Here is a 16,129-nt window from a genome sequence, read left to right on the forward strand (position 1 = left end):
AATTTTGTTGCAAATAGTGTATATTTTTTATTCTTAAGGTTGGCAGCTATAGATCTGCAGTGTGGTTTTTTTTTTTTACCATGTTGCAGAGTTGTGCATTGAAATCAAGACAGAATAACTTGAACTAACATTTATTTTACTTTTAAATAAAACTAAAAATTAAAATCATATTCTATTTATCTAACATGTGCAAGCTTGTGCAGCAAATTACACATTCTCGAGATCAGCAATACCCTCACATAACCATACTCAGAATAACTACTGCCTGCTGCTCTTTGAACTGAAAAAGAAAAAAATTTTGTGTTTTAAAATGCTTGAGACTGACATATCTCCCATTGGTTTCATGCATTTGCCTGATCAACTTTCTTATGTGTAAAAGACTAAAGTTAATGTTTAGAACTTAAAAATTAAATCCTTCCATTCGGCCCATTTTAAACTTAATCAATAAAATACTAAAAAAAATATTCTTTTCTCGGAGGTTTTGTTAGATCGTTGGCCATGTTTTAGTTTCTATTAATGTACTTTTAAGTTAAACAGATTTTCTTCCAGCATATTTTTAATATACTGATATTTTACGTCTATGTGTTTTGTCTTCGTGTTTTCAATTAAATTCTTAGGAAACTAAATTGCATCTTTGCTATTTCTTAGTTTGGATTAGTGCTTTATTTTCTTATAAAACTCAGTTCAATCAACACTTAGTTTGTTTTGTTAACTAATGTGCAATTTTTTATTCAATATTTTTTTGAATTATGATTTTTTTCCTTTTTTAGAAATCTAGGAAGAGATCCTGATTTGAAACATTTATTGCCAATTGATAGTGAAGGCAAAGCATTATATGATAAATTGAAAGATGGTATACTTTTGTGGTAAGCTTAATTTTTTAATCTATGATAATAAATTATAGCTGGAAATTTGTTTAAAAATATGAGTTCTAAATTGGTTTTGATCAAGTTATATGTATTTTTTTAAATAGCAAAATACAACTTCAAAACTTCAGTAGTTATTTCTATTCAAATATTGAAATATTTTTGTTACCCACCTTCCTCACTAGTGATTTATTCAATGTGATTAAAATTTGCGATTCTTATNTTTTTGGTTTTTTTTTTTTTTTTTGTTATCAATCATATTTGTGGTCATCAATGTGAATATATTTGTGACCGTCAATGTGTATTATATCTTGTCTTTATTTTTGACTCCAACCAGCTTTAACACATTCCAAGAATGATACTCTGAATTGGTATTAATATTATTTGCGTTTTTTCCTCAATTAAATATATTTATGATCCTAAAAGTGTATTATTTTTTGTTTTCCTTTTGACACCTACTAGATTTTACACTTTCCAAGAATGATATTGCAAATCGGTTGTGAGATAGCTATTGTGCGTCAGTGAAACTCAGAACTTTTTCTGTGTCCCTATTTTACGAAATGAATCTTTATTCCTCTATTAATATTCACATTAATAGTTATTCTATCCATTGAACAAAATTAAGAATTTTGAAACAAGAAGTATTTAAACAATCAAAGCTTTTAATTAGGTCTGATCAATTATCTACATCAAGGAAAAACTGCATTATAATTTGATACTCAAAATTATCTTAATCTTCTCCTTAATATCGAAAGAATAATTTTTTATTTAAATATAGTAGAGAACCAATTATACGGGATGCTCGGGACCATCGCTATCCCGGATGTCTGAATTTCCCAGTTTTCTGGATTCAATGTTTTATCGAACTCGAATTACAAGGAAAAAGTGTAATGTATAAAGTAAGAGAAAAAAGAAAGGTACTCCTAACTTTAAAAAGACAAAAAAACAAGATTAAAAAATACAAAATTCTCGTATTTATTTTTTAAAAATAATTACAATTCCTAAATTAACTAATGGTTAAATAAAGCAATATATTTCATACCTAATTATATGGGGTAAATGATAAAATAAAAGGAAAATTTATTAATCTAAATAAAAACACTTGAAAATAATCGAACCGAAACAATAGTTAAAAAAGGCACTAGCATAAATATTGAAACCCAGAACAAGGCAAGATCAACGGAATTTTTAAAAAAAACCTAATGATGCTGAATTTGGCAAATAAAGCCATGAACCCATTTTGCCTTGTTCACACTGTACAAGAATCTGATGGGATATCATGATGTGGTGCATGTTCTGCCGATGTGAAAGTGGTGCTTTACTGTACTATTGTTAAATTATTTTAAAAAAACTACTTTTAAAGTGTCAAAATAATGCTAAAATAACTTATATGTACTGAAAAATTCTCAAAAAAATTAAGAGAAAATGACTAGAAAAACTAACAAAATACACATAAGTTAAATACCAAATGTTAAAAAGAAAAACATTTTCGAAAAATTAAGATTAAAATTAATGTAGGCTTTTTTTAAAATTTTTTATAATTAAAAACGGCCGAAGATTGATTAGTTTAAATATAGTCAAATTCAGTGAAATTGTTATATTTACATGCATTAAATAAATATTAAGAAAAATCTAAATTTTTATTAAAAAGTGAAAATTACTTAGATAAAAAATACCGCTGCTAAACTCTATTGCTTAAAATGAAACAAAAATTATGAAATAAAAAAACAATGAATATTTTATTTATTCATAATTTCTTTTCTCTATTATATTTAGTTCAGATCAAAAATTCAAGATAAAAATGAATCAAAATAACAGCAATTGCAGAGCGTTCGAAAAGTAACCGTACGCCTACTAAAATTAATTTACAAGAGATGTTGAAACCTGACAGACAAAAAAAAGTGACAAAATCATGTGCAACAATTGCTAAGTATCAGAAGTCCCACTGAAAATAATATGCAAGAAACGTTAAATACCGATAAAATAAAATGCAGGGGGACGGCAAAATAACAAAAGTCCTCCTAAAAATAATCTTCAAGAAACGCAAGAAGAGAAACTAAGCATTGCATTTTACATTTCACAGCTGTTCCTTGGATTTGCCATCACAAAAGGAATATCTTTTTTATAGCAAGATGAAATCAAAATTAACCTGTAAGAAAAGTTAAATGAAATTGATATTAGTTATCGTTTATTTATTTTTTCTGTTGAATGAAGTATGGTTGATCTTTGTTTATCTTAAAGATGCACTCTTTGGAAAAATATGTTTTCCATACTTACCAAAGCCCTGGCAATTTTGGATGTGGGACTTTCCACTGCATCAGAATATCAAAACATATGAAAAACTTTCCATTTTAAAAGGCGTAGGTAATTTACAATTAGTTCCTTCTTTGGGTTAACTTAATTTATAGTTTTTCTACAATTATTTTGTAATAATTCTCTTTAATAACTACTTAGTAAATTATTTCTTCTCTTACAGCAAAATCATCAATCATTCTTGTCCAGACACTATTGATGAAAGGGTAATCAACAAAAAAAACTTAACATTATACACAAAGCACGAAAATTTAACTTTAGCTTTAAATTCTTCTCAAGCTATTGGCTGCAATGTTATAAATATTGATGCCCATGATTTAGCCAAAGGGAAACCTCATTTGGTGCTGGGATTACTGTGGCAAATTATTAGAGTATGTATATTATTTTTATTTTTGTATTCTTGAGCTTTCATTGCAACTTAATTCATCAAATTATACTAGCAATATTCGTTATAATTTCTCCCTAACTAATTGTTTTGTTTTCTACATTTCAGATTGGGCTCTTCAACCAGATATCTTTAGAACATTGCCCTGGACTGGTCCAGTTAGTTAGTAGTGGTGAAGATATGTCTGATCTTATGAAATTATCCCCTGAAAATATCCTTCTAAGATGGGTAAATTATCATTTAGAGCGGGCTGGATCTCAAAGAAGAATTACTAATTTTACAACAGATATTAAGGTAACTACTTTATTTGTAAACTTGATGAAAACTGGTATGTGAAATAGATAGTGTTAGTACACTTCAACTCTTTTAATGGTTTCTTAACAAAGTAAAGCCTATTTTCTAACTCTACTCAAATAATTATGTGGAGTAATAATTTATACTGCACTTTGTTTTTCACAAGTAAATTAAGTTTACACTGCTTTTGAAACTTGAAGAGCCTCTTTCAAAATTATAGTTTTAATTTCGATTTTCAATAAAAAAAAATTTATTTAGCTTAATTCAATTGAGTTTTTCAATAAAAAATTACTTTTACTATTTCAACTATGTTAAATAGCCAATTGATTTCTTTTGCGTATTTTTATTGCAACAAAAACTTTTTATGATTAATTTTTTATTATTAATTTACTATATGTTGTCTAGAAAAAAGATAATATGAATTTGAAAAGTATGAATTGGAAATTGTTGAAATTGACATAAATACAAACATTGATTTTATTTTGTATGGATTCAAACCCTCATTCCCTGCTTACATTTTTAATTAAAATTATAAACAGCTCATCAAAAATGTTATTTCAACAAAATATACTTGGGAAGTGTAAAGCAAATCACAAAATATGAGTTTTAAAGAAAAAAAAAACATTAAAAAATTACCTTACATTTTGTGCATTAAATTATAAAAACTATTACTTTCAGAAATATCATCTTATACAATAAGACAATCTTGAAATCAATATTTCCTTAACACTTCAAATTAACATAAGTTCATGATAAATTTGCTTCCCACTTGATTCCTAAAAATTTTAATAAGGAGAAATGTTTATATCCTAGTATGTGTCCTGTTTTTTTACCATTGACCTTTATTTGAGTTACATAAATTTGATTAAAATATTTTCATAAGGTGTCCAGTGAAAGGCAAAATCGGCAAAACCAGGAATTATTAGGAAATTTATTAATTCTGGAAATATCATGGATTTTCTCAAATATCTTGATAAAACGGGAAATTTTTTTAAAACAAGCGATCCCCGAATTCTCCAATCCATGAACTGTGCTTCACTTATAATTACACAATCAAGTTTTCTCCCATATTTCTTCCCAATTATCGCGAAATTACGATCAGTTTTACAGCAATAATTCATTGTTTTTTTGGTTGTTTCCCTATGGTTTTTCAAATTTAGAATGTTATTGCATGCAGATTTTGAATTTCAGCTAATTTTTTTAAGCTTTCAATTTGCGGCGATTCCATCATAATTTCTCATCTCTTGGTGATAGTTTTTTCAAAAACTATTTATTGTTTTCAACCCCTTTCGCATGGTATTTAAATTTCGATATTTTTTATGCCATGTTATTAAAATGTGCTATTTTCGAATTTGAGTAATCACTTTTTGAAGCATTCAATTTGTGATGATTCCATTGTAATTTTTCATTATAATAGATTTTCAGTAGCTATTTATAAATTTTTTCTTTGTTTTTCAAATTATGATATTTAAATACTATGTTATTATGACGTGCAAATCTCGAACTAGAGTTTTTACAAGTTATTTACATTTTTTCCCCCTTTCACATAATTTTTCAGATTCAGATATTTTTAATATGACGTTATTACCATGTGAATTTCAAATTAGGGTTATCACTTTTTGATGAGTAAGATTCCTGATGATTCCATCATAACTTCACATTGTTGAATGCGTCGTTTTTAAGTTGTTTATTATCATATTTTCGTCCATTTCTACATGGTGTTTCAAATCCTATTTTTTTTATAAGTTATTATGATGTGCGATTGAATTTGAGGCATCACTTTTTAACATGTTCGATTCGCGACGGATCCTCCATAAATTCACATCTTTTCCTGGTTTTTTTCAGCCATTATCAATTGTTTTTTCTAAATTTGATATTTTTTATGCTATGTTACTGTGACAAGCTTGCATTTCAAATTTATGGAGTCACTTTTTAACTCGCTCAGCTTACAAAGATTCTATTGTAAATCCTACTAAAGTAGTGGGAAAATACTAAATATTAAAAGATGTGGGAACCAATGACTGCCTCAAATTTTAAAAAAATAATTGTTGCTTATTGAAATTATATTAATTTTAAATTTCATAAAATTGAGTCTTTAATTTTGATGATAAATTATTAAATCTATTGTAGGACTCTGAAATTTACACACAGCTGTTGAAACAAATTGCTCCATTAGATTCTGGTGTTACACTGGAACCAATGACAGTAAGTGCTTATTTAATCATGATGGTAGTTATGTTGTTTGTATGATGACCAAATTCGTTGTATAATTTAAGCTTAGTGATATTTGTATCATGTTTTTTCAATAAATAATTGTTTGTTTTTTCTCATGAAATTTAAACAAGATACTTAAGAAACATTAGTGTAGTAAAAGTATTTTTTTCCATAAATAGGAGACATTTTGATCTGTAAAAGATAAAATATTATGCAGATTTCATTCACAGCTATTCTTAATGTGCAGAATTATATTAATAATTTTCATTATTCATGAAAAGAAATTTAGCATAAATAGTGGTAAATGATAATAATTGTGGTCAAAAATAAAAAAAAAAGCATAAAAAATTTAGCCAACAGATAATCTGTACAAAATAGAAAGAAAATGTTAAAACTATGGTCATTCTGCCCCTTGACATCTTCAATGGCATTCATAAACTCTTGAAACATTAGACTAATGTATAGAGAGCTTATAGGAAGAACCAGACCGTGGGAAAGTTCTTATTTTGGCTTTATTTAAATATATAATCATTTATATTGTTGAATCAATTAATTCCGAAGATGCTCAGTGGAAGAACCAGCTAAGTGACATTGTTTGAGTATTCAGAGAATTGAAGAACCAGCTAAGTAACTTAGTGACTAATAATCTGTAAACAACCCGATAAAATCCCTTGCTTGGTATCAAATGCAAAGGCACGGGGGGGGGGGGNGGGGGGGGGGGGGGGGTGAGAATTGGTGAAAATGAAAAACTTGAGAAAGCAGCTTATATACATCAAGGAAGAGTTGATGTTCTTTTACGAATCAGTAATTAAAAAAGACAATAAAGTCTTACCCTTAAGCAGCTTTATCATACTTTTTTTTGTTTCTGGTTCGCATTAATTTGTGTATCTGAATCAGTCACTGCATGAGTAAAAAAAATTCAAGGAGAAGTCTCGTTGAAAATAAATATTATTTTGTGCTTAGGCAACTTTTTCAGTTTATTGTTACTTGCTAAATTCTAGTTTTTCTTTTTAAAATGAAATTAAGTAATCAATAAATCAATAATGATCAGCATGCAAAATCATGCGCAAAATTAAGAAGAGATATGTAGACACAATCATTATATTCCTCATATTCAATCATATTATTCTGTTGCTCGAGACCAATTCCTGATAGTCAAAAGTTACCACAATCAACAATTTTCTCCAGTACTTACCCCATTTCGTAGGCTGTTTAAAACTTATTTCGACTGTACTCATAGTAGGTAGACATTGAATATTTATTACTTAGCTATTTACGCTTTTTGTTATTCTTTTTGCAATAAAATTTAAAAGAACATGATATTTACCTCTCATATAATTAGTATATAAATTATTATATTATACACACTATGATTGTTTTAATGCAGACATGAATGTATATAGTGATATTTATGTATATTTTGTTTTCTCAGAGAGAATAGTTACCCATAGAAATTACATGTTCCTTTGAAGAAATAAAATTGGACACCAATCGTTAGCTCTAGTAGTTTACGATTTCTTGAGCAAAACTTTTTTTTGAAGAAGTTTTTAATTTCTATTTTAGTGATTCAAGGCAAAAAGTTTTTAATATCTGAACTTATAGCTCATGATTAAAATGCAGGTTAACCGCATGTTTGCTGGCATTTATTACTAATAAGTGACAAAACTAGATCTTTGATTTTCATGCAAAGTTAGGTAACGTTGTCGGTTTTTATACACAGTTAGTGGATTTTTGTTAGAACAACTCTGGTACTTATTATGGCATAATTTTATGAACATTGTAAACAAATAGAATTCACTTTAATTAAAAAATGAAGACTGAGGCATTGAACTTCTCAACCATGAGAAATAAAGTGATTTGTAGAACAAACTGAAAGACATGCATGGTCATTCTATGACCATGACCACAATAACTGATAAACCATCTATTGGAGGAGGAAAAAATGACAAAAATTTCATCAAATTATTCACATATGGCAGATATGGATGGAAAGCTCAGCTACCAATAAAACAAAGAATGAACAGATGTCTAGTTTTTTTTAGGAATCAGAACTTATAAAGGACATGGGATCATAAGAGGACCTCCCACACGTCCTCCCGGGTAAAAAGATTTTGTAAATTAATAATGTTTCAAATATCCATGTTTAAAGAAAACTGTGGAATGGCAATCTTTAATAATATGAGGTGATGTCATACACAGAAATTCACAATATTATGGAGCTTGAATGGTCATTGATTGATCTATCACTGTGTGTAGATGAATACCAATAAAAGAGGGAAGATTTTTCTGAAAGATGGTTTGGAACTACTTTTGGAGGTGTAGAAAAGAAAAGAGGGAAAAAGATTTAGTTATAACGTAATTATAACCAATAATATAAAATTAGTTACAACTAATGTTTAGTTTATAATATAACTGTAAATTTGACTAGAGTATAAGTAATGCAAAAAAAAAAATTTACATTTTAGCTTGAAATATAAAGTATTGGATTTAATATAATCATAAAATTTTTCTATAAATAGTAATAGAATGGAAATATTTTTATCTTTTATAATAATACAACTTATTATGTAGAAAAATAATTAATACTAAACTTTGGTAACTATAATGTAGGTGCTAAAACTATAATATTTTCTGTTTCCGTGTTTTTTATGAAAACATTTTTGAACATTGGTAACAGAAGGAAACATGATGTAAATTCAAGTAATGTTTTATTTTATGTTCCAAAAGAAAAAGTAAACTACCGTTATAAGTTTTATGTGCAAGAAACATTCTAATTGCAGCTGAAATTTTTATAAGTTGTAAATTGGGTATTTATTTTTAAGAAAATTTTTCTAAATGTCTCTCTATTTTGAAAAGGACCCATATATATGTATATTTTAAACATTTTAGAAATCAGATTTGTTAGAAAGGGCAGAAGTAATGCTGAAACAAGCAGATAAAATTGGTTGTCGAAGTTTTTTGACACCAAACGATGTTATTGATGGAGTGTACAAGTTAAATGTAGCTTTTGTGGCCAATCTTTTCAATAACCATCCTGCTTTAGATCAGCCTGATGAACCTATTGAAATGGTTAGTTTAGAAGAAACACGAGAGGAAAAGAGTAAGTTTTTATTATTTAAACCAATTTAATTTCTTTGTTATAAGTTTATAACTTAGCAAGTTATTTGTAACATAACCATGTGTAACTGGTAAGATTTTTACTTATAACAGAAATAAAGATATGAATGCTTATATGTTTGTTTATATGTAAACAGGACACTTAAAATTGAGAAATTTAAGTGGCTAGATTTGAACCCCAATTTTTGCACATTATAATTTTTTTTTTTTTTTTTTTTTTTTTGAATGGTTGGTAAACGCTAATTGTTAGTTATGCATGACCCCAAATTTACAAATATTATATATAGATTTTAATCACCAGCTATATTTCTTGGAACATTATCCTGTGTATATTGTTTAAATGTAATTTTTGAGAGAGATTTGCAAATGTTGTAAAAAACTGACTTATTTAATATTAGCTAATTGGTGAAAATTATAAAAGTTTTCATACTTTTTCAATATTTATTTGATGCTTAAAACAAAATATCTTTATTTCAACTTTTTTTGTTTTAGCTTATAGAAATTGGATGAATAGCATGGGTGTATCTCCATATGTTAATTGGTTGTACAGTGACCTTACCAATGGATTGGTAATATTTCAGGTAAACTCTGCCTTTGATAAAAGTATAGATTTATTACTGTATGGTTCTTAAGTATTTTAAGTGCAGTGTATTATATATATATTGACCAATTTATATACTACAGCATGATGGTCGACATATTCCGAGAGGCAACTAATGAATGGGTGATTAAATTGTTTTAGCGACTTAAGTGTTGTAACTACAGAATTCAACTTAAAATTATAGCAAACATAAAGTTTTCACTATTTAATTTGATATATTTTTGAAATAGGGAGAACTTCAAGTTTTATATTTACTAGAATCTTTACATATAATACGACAAGTTTATGTGTGTCTGGCAATGTCTTTCTCTACTGCACTGTAGGCAAATGGTAGAACTAACAGATGCAAAATTTAACATGAAGGGTAGATGTTGTTAGTTTTGCATCTCCATGATAGGGACCAGATTTTAAATTTTTTAAATTTTTTCCATGCTGTGTTCGTTTGATTTTAACTTTGAAAGTTACCATCTACTATTCAGAATATTGTTTAAAATTGTAAATATGGTCTGCTAACTATTTAAAATTTTTACTTCATGTATTTTTAAAAATTTGTTTACTTGTTTTTGTTGTGTGATGATCTCTGTAAATTCATTAAAAATATAAAATATAGCCCTTTGCTTAGGTTGCTATTCTATTTACTTTGTATTTTACATAGTATAAAAGTCTTGAGATATGTTAATTTTTTTCTCTCCACGTTATATATTCAACCTTTTCCTATTTCAAAGGGGCCAACTATTACTATTTATCTACAATTTTTACGGTTTTGTAGTTTAGATTACAGTATTATGGTTGATTGATAAGTTTTGAAATTTTGAGAATTTTTTCCAAGCATTTTGAAATTTTGGTAAATGCAGCTAATCTAGGATTATTTTTTTCTTCTTACTTCTTAAATAGTTCATTAAAAAAAAAATTTACTTATAGAAGAAAAAAGCGAAATGGTTTTACAAAGCAAGAAATAAAAAAAATTCTAGAAATAATTAAAAAAATAAAATAAATAAAAGCAAAGAAGCTTAAGTCACTCTTCAAACCATGCTATTTTTTTTTACATTCATCAAAGTCTTGGTTGAAAAAATGAAGCAGTTTCATTTTTGTTTTGTTTTCCAAGTGAACTTGTGTGTTTAATTCTGTGATAAGGTTTTTGCTAGATTCACAGAGAGATAAGTAATTAAAGAGAAATGGTGAAACTACAAATATTGTTGTTGAAAAATCTTTAAAAAATGCAAAATTTCATAGACGGGATCCAGTTACCACAACAATAAACTAGAATGAATTGATTAAGTGAATGTATACTATAACCTTCATTACAAGTACATTTAACCTTCTACTTATAATTTTACTATCTCCTAAGAAAACTTTAGTAGGCCTTGTAGATATGATTATCATGACCTGGTAGTTGTAGCAAACCAAGCATGTTATTTATTATTATTATTTATTTATTTATTTTTTCCCAATTTGCAGAATTCTATGAATCTCTTGATCGTTGATTTGTTAACTTCTGTAAATCAAAATTTTTATTCTGACAAAATTCACTCGAGAGTTCCTTTTAAACTAAAATTTAAATTTTATAACTTTCACAAAGTACCGTTAGCGATACATTTATTTCTCCCTTACCTGCACCTTTTTTTAACCAAAATTCTGGTCAATGGAGTAACAACAATTTTTTATTCTAATTTGCAAAAGCAAAATGCAATTTTTGGATATCTTTCGAGAATTCTAGATTCAAAGAAAAATTCTGTAGTAACTGGCCTTGGCTAAAATTACTCTATTGCCCTGGCAAAAAAATTATTAAATTAATAATGTAAAAAGTAATCCAAAAATTGGTTATGTTAACTATTAGATTGGTATATCTAATTTAACTTCATATTAGTTAGTTTTTCTGCTTTTCTTCTTCTATCTTTAACTCATTTACAGTTAAAAAAATTTGTTTATATATTTTAAAGGCATAGACGTATTATAAAGAATGATTTTTATCTTAGGATAATTGTTCTTTATTTTGAAATGTCTGTTTTATTGTCATGGAAGAATACACCCTGATAAGAACTTTTGAGTTTTTTCATGAAATTTTTTATTATTTTTCTAAGTATATTATGTTTTTACATATATATACATCATATACTAAAAGGGTGTCCCTTAAATGTAGGGCATATATTAAGAATTACAAAGCAACCCACAATATGTACTCTGCTAGGAGCGCTTCCCTAATATGAGTGTGTTGTTTGTGTGTCTTTGAACCGGCTTTTTTTATTTGTCTAAAATATCATAATTTCAAATTTTCTAATATTTGTCTGGCATATACTGTATAAAAAATGTTCTTTCTTTGTTAGCATACTTATCAATAATTTCGTTATTTGGAATGACTTAAATCGTGTCAAAATACAGTGTTGATTAATCTCTATTTTTTAACAGCTGTATGATACAATTAAACCAGGTATTGTTGATTGGAATCGTGTACACAAAACTTTTAGCAAACTGAAAGCCTTCATGGAAAAATTGGAAAATTGCAATTATGCAGTATTGCTTGGTAAAGAGTTAAAATTTTCTTTGGTTGGTATTGCTGGACATGATATTTCTGAAGGAAATCCTACTCTTACTCTTGGTAAATATATAATTTTGTTAATTCCATATTTTTTACTGTTGTAGTGCAATTATAAATTTGTCAGGGTTACCACTCTCTCTAAAAACAGAAAAAAACCTAGAATCCTCAGAGAATTTAAAAATGCTAATGGAAAACCTGGAATTCTCAGTAATATACAAAGTCTATTCAGAAAATTCTTGAAGTATTAGCAATATTAATAATAATTAAAGCCAATTTAACGCTGAGTGTAATTCATTCTATTATTTATACTGCAGTGATACACTTTTTCTTGTTTTCAGTGCTATTTTAACATATAATTAAAATGTTTAAATTTTAATTTCAGTTTCGCATTTTTTAATAACAAGCATTTTTTAAATTAAATTTCTTAAAACATCAGATTAACAGACATTTTTTTAAAATTAATTCAATCATACTTATCTGGAGCTTTAAATAAAACTAATGCCGAATTTATTGAGCAGAAATTTTATTGTGCATTTTCAATTAATATGTGTGTTAATTTTTAAACTATAAATAGTCTTGCTAATTTATATTACAAAATTCTGTAAAATGTTTAGAAATTTTACTCTGGGAATCTCACAGCAATAAAATTTGAACAATGAAAATTATTTTTAAACAATTTTATTATTAATTACAATTTTAACTTTTGAGACTTTTGTTCATATTTTAAATATCCAACTATAAAACTTAGATGTTCTGGTTAAATTTAAATAAAATTATTTTTACCTGAGAAATGCCAAACATGAAGTATCATGTTTGAGCTGCATTTGTTTAATGTCAAATCATTCTATAAAAAAAAAATTATAATAATATAAATAAATAATAAAACTTGAAATTTCATACAGCAACTTGAGATTTTCCCTCCCTCTATTTTATGTTAGTTCAATAAGCTCATGCGAACATTCATATTTAATCATTCTTACAAAAATATTTTATTTTAATTCAATTGCACAAAAATATTTCATGCATGTGATTTTAGCATGCATAGTGCATGCTAATTTCTCAATAAGCACACTTAGATTTTATTTCATAGTTTTTAGGAATGAAACTTTATGTGCTTAAAAATAAATTTTAAAAACTTTGATCTTCAGATTTTGGAACAATTAAAAACAGTATGAAGATTTCCAAGCAAGCATTGTTGATGTTTTCATTAAAATAATGTGACTTTTCTGATAGCTACTTCGTAGGATTTATTCATGTAGTTAATTTTTAAATATGAACAAAATAAACTGGTAGAGGACTACTTTTGGCTAAGTTGCTGATGTTTGTGAACAGTTGTTTGGAGATACCTTTTTTAGTCAATTCAATATGTATTCTAATCTTTTGTATGGGACAAGCTGTGCCTTTTGATACCTTCAATGTGCCGCTTGTTATGTGTTTTATTTTCTTTGAAAAAACATTCTACTGTACAAAATCTAATATATATATATCCCTTTTCAGGAAACTTCTATTTTCCAAACACTTTTTACCAATCAAAATAAACAAATCTCTTTTTCCAAAAAAAAAAAGAAAAAGATANGTACATTTTTTTTTTTTTTTTTTTTTTAACTTTTGAGATCTCTATCCAATTCTTAGCATGTAAGATATTTAAACTGCTTTAATCAGAGTATACTTTAAGAATTGTTGAAAAGACAAGAGCTGTCTGTAAGGTCCGCTACAGCTTTTAAACTGGTAGTAAATTTTTTACTATAAAATACATTACTTGTTTTTAAAACTCTATCATTAAATTTTTACCAATCAAAATAAACAAATCTCCTTTTCCAAAAACAAAAAAAAAATCCTTATTTTTTTTTAACTTTTGAGATCTGTATCCAATTCTTAGCATGTAAGATATTTAAACTACTTTAATCAGAGTATACTTCAAGAGTTGTTGAAAAGACGAGAGCTGTCTGTAAGGTCCGCTACAACTTTTAAACTGGTAGTAAAATGTTTGACGCCCGGTGGCTGAGAGGTAGCCCTTCGCGCTGTCATGCCACAGGTCCCTGGTTCGATCGTCGGGTCGGGCAAGGTTGACTCAGCCTTTCATCCCTTCAGTGGGTCGATAAATGAGTACCAAGCATGTTTGGGAACTAAACACTGGGGGGTTTCGCGTTCGGCTGACCACCTGACCGGAACATCTGCTCCTGCACCCAAGAGCCCAAGGTCAAGAAAACTGAGATGGGCATGATAGGCCTTGGCCCTCAAGGGCTGTCACGCCACTGAGTTTAGTAAAATGTTTACTATAAAATACATTACTTTTTAAAAATCTATCATTAAATTTTTCTTGATCACCACGAAGATTAAATGTTTAAATTTAGTTAATAATTTTTTTTTAAAAAAACATTTTAGCTTTAGTGTGGCAATTGATGAGAGCGTATACACTCACTATTTTGACTCAGTTAGCTAATACTGGCCATCCTGTAGTTGAAAAAGAGATTGTTGAATGGGTGAATAATAAAGTAAGTTAACTTTTAAGTAGTAAATTTCTGTACTTTTTAAATTTTATTTTATAAATGTTTATATGTTGCATTAAAATTAGAGTTAAATTTTAATAAGTAAATTTATCTGCTATTAAAAATGTTAAGCTTTTATATAATGCTTTATAAATATGTTTATAATTTGTGTTTACTTGCTGTTTGAGATTTACATCATTATTATTATTAGCAGAGTTAAGCAGTTTGAACTCAATTCCTTAAATTCTAAGCTTGAAGTAATATTGGGGTGAGTGTCAATCTAAAAAAGTCAAGAAAATTTGTATATCTGATCAAGCATATATTTTTAACTATTACATGCCTGGCTGAGCATGTAAATATTTGTTCAGAAATACCATAAAGTACTGATTAAGCATTGCTCAAGTTTTGAGAAAAATCACCAAGCTGCCAAATGGGATGAATAAAGGCATCAAAGGGTATAGAAGAAAATGAATTGAATTTGATAAGATCTAAATGTTACTGAATTGAAATGTTATAAATGCAAATTTATGAAAAAAAATTAGTTTTTTATACCCCTAGTTATTATTTTTATTATAAAAATAGTCTACCTCAGTGACTGAGCATGTGCATAAGAAAATAATTATTCTAAAAATTACGATTACAATTGGAAAGCAAGAGAGCAACATTGTTGAAAAATATTTCTGAGCTGGTAAAAGTTTTACTCGGAAGGGCATGTAAAATTTTGGGGATTCCTGAAACCAACAAAAGTTAAGGAAATTTATCATTTTTAGAAAAAGTCAGGAAGCTAAAATTTTATTTTGTAAGTTTTGCATAAAATTCTAAAAATTTCATTTAAAAGTTTATTCCTAAGTGCTTAAAAATATTTTCTTATGCTTTGTGCTTTTTCATCACTGTTATTCTTAAAAAAATCTACTGTTAAATACATTATTTTAAAAAACAGCCAGAAAAACATAAAAAAAATCACTTTCAAGCATTTAATCATAACTGTTGTTTTAATTTTTTATATATTTAATAAAAAAATTTTATTTCTATATTTTATGTTATTAAGTTAAATATAATGATTGGGAAAAAAATAATTATCAGAAACTTCATATGCATATTAGCATTTCCAAAAATAGTGTAATTTTTGTGCCACTACATGTGATAAGATATTATTATTTTTTTTAAATATGTTGATACTTTTCATTAGTAGCTTTAGATATTTTAAATTTAAAGTTCTATTAAAATTGATTTTAGTAGATGAAATTGTTCATAATTGTCTAGAACGATTTACATTTAAAATAAATATAACTAAGTTTCAATTATTTTAAGTTT

The 16,129-nt window shown here is 27.1% G+C and overlaps 1 protein-coding gene across 3 annotated transcripts in view; it reads left to right on the forward strand.

The window, feature by feature from the left end:
* The window catches only part of LOC107436382 (plastin-2 Fim), a 34,979-nt gene that overhangs the window by 8,554 nt on the left and 10,296 nt on the right, over positions 1–16,129 (forward strand). For 2 of the 3 annotated variants that reach the window (XM_043038874.2, XM_071187684.1), the window contains exons 4-11: positions 771–866; positions 3,343–3,550; positions 3,673–3,858; positions 5,989–6,063; positions 8,962–9,172; positions 9,682–9,770; positions 12,197–12,386; positions 14,712–14,821. In XM_043038874.2, the coding sequence (XP_042894808.1) occupies positions 771–866; positions 3,343–3,550; positions 3,673–3,858; positions 5,989–6,063; positions 8,962–9,172; positions 9,682–9,770; positions 12,197–12,386; positions 14,712–14,821 (1,165 nt within the window). The remainder of the gene's footprint in view (positions 1–770; positions 867–3,342; positions 3,551–3,672; positions 3,859–5,988; positions 6,064–8,961; positions 9,173–9,681; positions 9,771–12,196; positions 12,387–14,711; positions 14,822–16,129) is intronic. The other variant, XR_006224664.2, reaches the window with a different exon arrangement.

This window comes from Parasteatoda tepidariorum, chromosome X1 (assembly GCF_043381705.1).
Source record: "Parasteatoda tepidariorum isolate YZ-2023 chromosome X1, CAS_Ptep_4.0, whole genome shotgun sequence".
Classification (NCBI taxonomy): Eukaryota; Metazoa; Arthropoda; class Arachnida; order Araneae; family Theridiidae; genus Parasteatoda; species Parasteatoda tepidariorum.